General features: G+C 42.9%; 1 protein-coding gene across 1 annotated transcript; it reads left to right on the top strand.

The window, feature by feature from the left end:
* Positions 1–3,034: 3,034 nt before the first annotated feature.
* On the top strand, positions 3,035–6,943 carry LOC138954514 (uncharacterized). Its single transcript, XM_070326340.1, has 2 exons — positions 3,035–4,988; positions 5,241–6,943. The coding sequence occupies exons 1-2, from the start codon at positions 3,566–3,568 to the stop codon at positions 6,941–6,943; spliced, it is 3,126 nt and encodes a 1,041-aa protein (XP_070182441.1). The 5' UTR covers positions 3,035–3,565.
* The last annotated feature ends 208 nt before the right edge of the window (positions 6,944–7,151 follow it).

The following is a 7,151-nucleotide window of genomic DNA, read 5'->3' as shown; positions in this document are numbered from 1 at the left end:
CACATGACCTTCACCCAAGGTCAAGGTCACCCAAGACAAGACTGTTAATTTTAACAACCAGAAGCACAACAGTGTTTAGTATGAGTTTCTACCAAGAGACAAGGTCAATTTTAGTGGTTCACAGACCTGTTTTGGTCACAATTCAGAGCGGTCAAAGTGACCTTGACCTTGAAGATACGTAACCAAAAGTGTATCAGTATGAAAGAATAACATGTGCCTCACCCAATTAGGAAAGTTTGGAAGAGTTAACTTCCATAGTTAAGGGTCAAGGTCACTTTAAAATATGCATACAATCCAAATTTGAAGGACCCCTGTGACCTTGACCTTGCAGCAAGATCAACCAAACTTATATCAAAAGATAGGGCTTACTTTGATCTATAAACCACGTATAGGTGAGGTAGCCATTATCAATAGCTTGGGAGAAAATTGGGAAAATGTGAAAAATAGCTGTTTTTGAGACAACATTTATGGCCCCTGTGACCTTGACCTTGATGCAAGGTCAAGTTACCATGTATGTTTTTTGAGGCCTTGTCACCATGCACCATCATGCCACATTTGGTGCTGATAGGCCTAATAGTGTCTGAGAAAAATCCAACGTTTAAGTTTTCGGACGGCCGGCGGCCCGGACGACTAGGGTGAGTACATAGACTCACTTTGCTTCGCATGTGAGTCAAAAATACATGTTAAGGTTGTTAAGATACTCTGATCAGAATTCAGGACAACTTGATAAAAACTTGGTATGAATGTAGGTTACACATAGGGATCAATGGAAATGGAAAAGGTGGGGATAGTGTGCACCCCTTCTTCATAAATTTTAGATACCCCATAGACCCAGTGAATGGATACACACACTACCTGCTAACGTAAGGTAGATGAACGCACACACACACAGTTTAATATTTTTCACACAATCATATGAAAGTGTGCACCACTTCATTTTTGCTTCTTTGCCCAGTAGTGTTCTCTTTCAGATATGGCTGACAATGAAGGAAACATAAATTGAAGTTGAAAAAGACGCACAGATTTGTCAGAGCTAACACAATGACTACCTCACAATGTGTGTGTACCACCACAACCTTGGCTTTGGATTAAATACACACATTACCCCACAATGATGTTAAGATGCATGGACACACACACATATGATTAAAAAGCGCTGGTCATCTAAAAACTTTTAAAAAAATGCATATCAGACACTGATCAGAATTCAGGACAATTTGATAAAACTTGGTATGAATGTAGGTTACACATAGGGATCAATGGAAATTGAAAAGGTGGGGATAGTGTGCACCCCTTCTTCATAAATTTTAGATACCCCATAGACCCAGTGAATAGATACACACACTACCTGCTAACGTAAGGTAGATGAACGCACACACACACAGTTTAATATTTTTCACACAATCATATGAAAGTGTGCACCGCTTCATTTTTGCTTCTTTGCCCAGTAGTGTTCTCTTTCAGATATGGTTGACAATGAAGGAAACATAAATTGAAGTTGAAAAAGACGCACAGATTTGTCAGAGCTAACACAATGACTACCTCTCAATGTGTGTGTACCACCACAACCTTGGCTTTGGATTAAATACACACATTACCCCACAATGATGTTAAGATGCATGGACACACACACATATGATTAAAAAGCGCTGGTCATCTAAAAACTTTAAAAAAATGCACATCAGACACTTACAAAACACTTTTCAGTCAGGTAAGACCAAAGGACATTACACTCAATGAACTAATGTGTTTCTGAGAGTTCAATGACCCATCAATTCAAAGCAAATAATTATACTAGGTACCGGCAGTGCTATCAGCAGCAGTGCGGGAAAGGCAAAACTTGAGTGAAATATGGCACTTTTCAACTTACTCTGCTTCAGCAATTACTAACCAAATTTAAAAAAAAATGGTATCAAAATAAAGATCATTTTTTCAATCTTTTATTAATGTGTCTTGTTTTGTCAAATATGAGTGTGTGAGAGAGAAATTTAATTCCAAACTTGACCACGGTCGGCAAATCCCTCGGTGGCTGACGCTCCTTTTCTCGCGTTGCTTTGAACCACGATCTACAGCTGTTGGGGAAATTCCTTTCTCCTTGACCCCACAACCTTCAAATTAGCATATAATTACCATATTTTGGTTCATCTCTTCCTGTAGATTGTTTTCGTATAAGTTTTATTCCCAAAGAATGGATGGAAAATTTTGAACTTTTAGTTCAAAACTATTGCTTGTTTTTAAACCTTTGTATCTCACAAACCGTACAAAATACACTGCAAGTCTTATAGTGCGCTGGAAAGCTTGTTTTCTGCTGAAAACAGTGATATACGAAACTAAGAGGTCAGGTCAATGGGAGCCAATCGCAAGCCGGGAAAGCCGACCTTCACATTCAAACCACACACATGTTCGCATGTCAACAATGGCGAATCGAGGTTCAAATGCTGCGATTGAGAACAGTACAGATTACCCTTGGCTCAACGCATTCAGGCCTTTCATCGGTAAATATTGTTTTGTTTTGTTGTATTAAAGTTATCTAAAGAAGCTTAGGCCTATATTTTGTTTCTCTTGTCTGTATCTTCGTGTAGATTGTAAATCAAAGTGGTGAAGTGGACCGGTCTGAAATTGTACTGTGTTTCGCTCATACGCTACTGGTGTCGAAGCTTTTTATTTTTCTTGCTGTCTTTCCTGTTGACTTTATGTACTTTGGTTGATACTTTGAACTTATTTGATAGTATTTTTGTCATTATTGTAACAGGATGGCACATTTAAGCGTAGATATTGACTGTTGTGTACGAAAGTGTTAGACCGGAAGTAAGGCGTCGAAGGTTTCAAAGAATAACTCAGTCAGGTTTCGTTTTCTACTATTTGGCTTTTTTCGTGTTGTAGCCTGAAAGAAATAATTCTTTACGTGAAAAGTGCACCTTGTTTACACGCAATTGCTTCTCAGATATAGTTTTAGAAGTGCAAAAGTCCACATTTAAGTGCTCTCTCTCTCTCTCTTTTAAAAATTTTTTTTTAGAGCAAAAGTGAAGTAACTATTATCATAGAGTTCAAAACAAAACACAGATGAGACAAACCATTTGATTTAAAGATGTCAATTTACTCATGAGTTTTGTTTTTATTTTATTCAGAAGATGACAACTTTGATCGACTAAGCAGATGGATGTCAAGCGCAGGACGAGGAAGAAAAGTTGCCCTCCCCAAGCATCAAGTCCTTACAAATCGTCTCCTCATCCAACTTGATCAGTTGCGGCTTCAGCTTGGGAAATCATGGGAGGATATGGAGACTCTGTTTTCTTCCATCTGTGACAACAGTCTTCTTCTTCATACAACCCTGAAGGAAGAGGTCAGGCGTGCAAACAAACAAGCTGCTGAAGTCCACTCTAGTGAAGGTGATATTGTTGCATTTGTGTATGCTGATGTGGGCGAGGAAATTAATACCAGAAACATTGGGCCCTTCTTGCAGAAGTTGTGACTTACAAGACGCCATCTTCTGTCTCCTGACTCTCTGTGTGACCTGCCCAGCCCTACAGAACTAGTGACAAATGGGACACTAATTGACTTACTCATGTTCCAGAAAGACGAGAGGCATACTTTGTGCAGGCAGTGGTTTACACATGTTGGACTTAACATTTCAGACTTGTCTGACAAGCAGCTTAGAGCAAGACTCGACAAAGTACGCAAACCATATGACACTTTCTCTAAAAGTCTGCACAGAGGCAACAACGAGGCGAAGCTGAAAGACTATTTATTTCAACAGCAGTCTCATTTTCCCCTGGTATCTGCGATGCCTACTGTCCCGTCTGTTGTGCCTTGTGCAATAGAGAATGCACCTGCAACACCCCCAGCTGACCATCCAACCGGAGATGAATTGACTCATCTAAAGATTGCATCAAGTGGCAGGCAGTTAGCTGCACTACGCAGGAGCAATGAAGAGCTCAGTGGGAGTCTGTTGGAAGCAAAGAACCGAGAGATGATTTACAAGGACCTTCTCAAAGAGAAAACTCAAAGCGTAACCACCTTGCAGGCAGACTTGACAAAACTTCAAGGCAAAGCTGAACGTAGTGCATCTCACATAAAATGTGTGGAAACCCAGTTGTGCAGTGCCAAGGAGTACATCGGCAAAATTCGGCAAACAAACTTTTACAAGAGACTGAAAAGGCAGGAAACCAACTTAAAAAAGAGAGAAGAAAATCTGAAAGATCATGAGGATGGTGGGTGCATTCAAACAATTGAGCGTCTGAAGCACAAACTCAAGTTGTGTCAGACTGCTAATTCAAGTCTGAGAGCCAAATTGAACAGTGTGAAGGAGAAGCGACAACAAGACTTGGACAGACATAATCAGCTGACTGCTGATCTTCTTGAAGAAGCTGTAGTACATACTGTGAAGACAACAGAGGAGGGCCCCAGGAAGAAATTCACGCATGATGTCATCAAAACTACCATTGGACTCATTTCTTGTGGGGTTTCTGCAAAGAACAGTGGCCATGTCATCCAAACAGTTGCGCGCAATCTGTTCCACACCGATATCGACGACAAAGATGTACCATCTGAACGCACATCTCTGCGGTTTGCGGATCAAGGGCACTACCTGGCTAAATACCATGTTGCCGAGACTGTGCTTGACTCTGACAATTTTGATATTCATTTTGACGGAACAACACGGGACCACCGGAAATATGTGGGTCAACAAGTGACCACAAGTGCAGGGTCCCTCAGCTGTGGATTCACAGAGGTAGCTACAGAAGACGCCAAGACTCTTGTGGATGTTACCGTCAGTCTCCTCCAAGAAGTGGCGCAAGTCTACGACAAAGACGACACAGAACGCTGCTTCAAAGCAGCTCTGCAGAAGTGTTCAGGACTGATGTCTGACAGAGCCGCTCCAAACAAGCTCATGAAGAAAGACTTCAACGACCTCAGAAAGGCAACCCTGGGGACAGAGGAGGATCTCCAGTTCCTGTACTGCAACGCCCATTACTTGCTTGGACTTGGTGAGTAAACACATTTCACAGCTTTGTACATGTGTTTCACTGTATCAGTGTCTGTGTCTATTATAAAGGTTAACCTCTATGCAGAGTGTGCTGTAAATGTAATGTGTAAATGATACATTTTTAAGTCTGTATTTTAAACTGTGTGTTTGTTCTGTATTACTATCTAGTATCACTTTGTATCTCTACAATGTCAGCAAATGTGTGTGAATCACTGAATGCTGTATCTTATATTCTTAATTCTGACTGTTTCAGGCACAAGTGCAGAGAAGTCACTGAAAGAACTACAGACCGAGTGGGGGCAGCAGCGTATTGGCCGAGACAACGCAGCTCAGTTTGGACATTGGCAGGCAAAGGAGGCAGCAGCTGTTCGCTATGTGCGGATGGCCTGCGAGGTTCTAGGACCCAGGGGCGATGATCAATGTGGCTGCAGAGATGCATGGCTTGCATACTGTGAGATGACCAACAAGACGTCTACTGTGCCAAGCTTCAAATCTAACCGGTTTAACAGCATCTTTTATGGTGCAACAAAGCTGCTGGCACACCGTGACGACATCATAGAGTTCCTGTCAGATTACATGCCGAGCAGGAACCAGAAGCTGGAAAGTGTGTTGAAGGATGCCCAGAGTGAAGAGGTGAACGTTTTTGTTGCCACGCTTGCCATGGTCTACGAGAGGATCACAGGACCTTACTGGACTCTACTGTGTGCTGGGGAGACGAGCTATGCAGAGTTTTTCTTGCCTGTTGTGGAGCTGCACGCACAGCTGAGAGAGTGGAGAGATGACAGTGCCTCCATTTTCAGCCCCCATGTGCCGTCACTCTTCAGTATCCAAGTACCAGACGCATCGTCACTTGCAGCACTCCTAGATCTGGATGAGGCGACACAACAGAAAGTGCAGCGTGCCTTCAGCCACTTCTGTGTCAACTTTGTTGCTGTCACTGAGCGACAGTTGGACGACTTCCTGCCTGGTGGCCGATACCATGCTGTTCAGGATCCACAAGTGTTGGAGCGGCTGCGGCATTCACACATCACCAACCTCTTGGGAGAAGCCTGCTTTGGGGATCTCGATATTTCCATTTACACGCACCGCAACTCCTCAGTCCACCACCACAGCACTCTGACCATGTTGAAACGGAACAAAACAATGAAGGCTTGGTTCAACCAGAAGTCCAATGAGGAACAAAGGCAACTTCTTCTGAATGCATCCAGTAGTGGTCCTGAAATGCGAAAGCGTCACCGAGAGAATGACAGAGAGGTGAAAGCCAGCAAAAGACAGAAGCTACAGCTTCAGCAGCAGCGGACAGAGGCAGATCGACAGAAGAAGGCAAGGGAGAAGGCAGATATTGCTCAAGAGATCCGTCAAGATGGGGGAGCCTGCAGCAGTGCTGGTGATGTCGACAGGCTGCTAGAACGAAAAGCTCTGCAAAGAGAAAAACTGGCTGCTCTGAAGACCCAGATTCGCTTTTTCCGGCATGTCCTGGGATTCAAGTCTGAGCTTCTGAAGCTCACACAGGACCTTCCAGGCCTGGAACAGTCTCTGAAGGAGTTCCTTGCGTCCCAGGACCCATTCCCAGAACACAGGGACAGGGTGGACAACAACCTTGATGAGGAAGACGAGCCATCAGAGTCCGACTCCTCTGCTTCAGAGCATGAGAACGACCAGCGAGTAGATAGCGACGGGTTTTCATTTGCCCAGACAGGTCAGACAGTGGCAGTGTTCTACGATGAAACATTTCATGTGGGCACTGTTACAAACATTCTAAGCGCAGATGAGGCAAAAGTAACTTTTTTAAAGAAGAGCTCTCTGGACAACAACAGATTTTCTTGGCCAGCCAAAGAAGACAGTGACACCGTCAGCAGTGTGTTTGTGTTTGCATGGGACTTTTTGTTAGAACCGATCTCCACAAATGCACGGATGTGGCATGTCCCAAACAGCACTCTCCAGGAAACAATATAACTTGTATGTGGAGAAGTACTGTGATAAGTAAAAACCAGGCAGATCACAATCAGTGAGTAAGTGATTTCTGTCATTTGTGATTCAGTTTCGTTACAGAAGGTCTTTACTTTTTTCTGATATTTTAAGAATTAACTTTCAAAAGTGGTGTGTCAATTTCCACAAAAAGAGATGTATCCAAGAGTATGTTGCATTTGTGACTGCTGTCAAA

The sequence above is a fragment of the Littorina saxatilis genome, unplaced genomic scaffold, assembly GCF_037325665.1.
Source record: "Littorina saxatilis isolate snail1 unplaced genomic scaffold, US_GU_Lsax_2.0 scaffold_1205, whole genome shotgun sequence".
Taxonomy (NCBI): domain Eukaryota; kingdom Metazoa; phylum Mollusca; class Gastropoda; order Littorinimorpha; family Littorinidae; genus Littorina; species Littorina saxatilis.
The sequence above is the reverse complement of the archived record's forward strand: the minus strand, read 5'-3'. Positions and strand labels throughout refer to the sequence as shown.

Excerpts from the sequence above, each read along its gene's own strand:
- LOC138954514 (XM_070326340.1), top strand. The coding sequence starts at position 3,566 with ATGTTCCAGAAAGACGAGAGGCATACTTTGTGCAGGCAGTGGTTTACA. Across the intron at positions 4,989-5,240 it reads CCATTACTTGCTTGGACTTG|GCACAAGTGCAGAGAAGTCA; the intron begins GTGAGTAAACAC and ends TGACTGTTTCAG.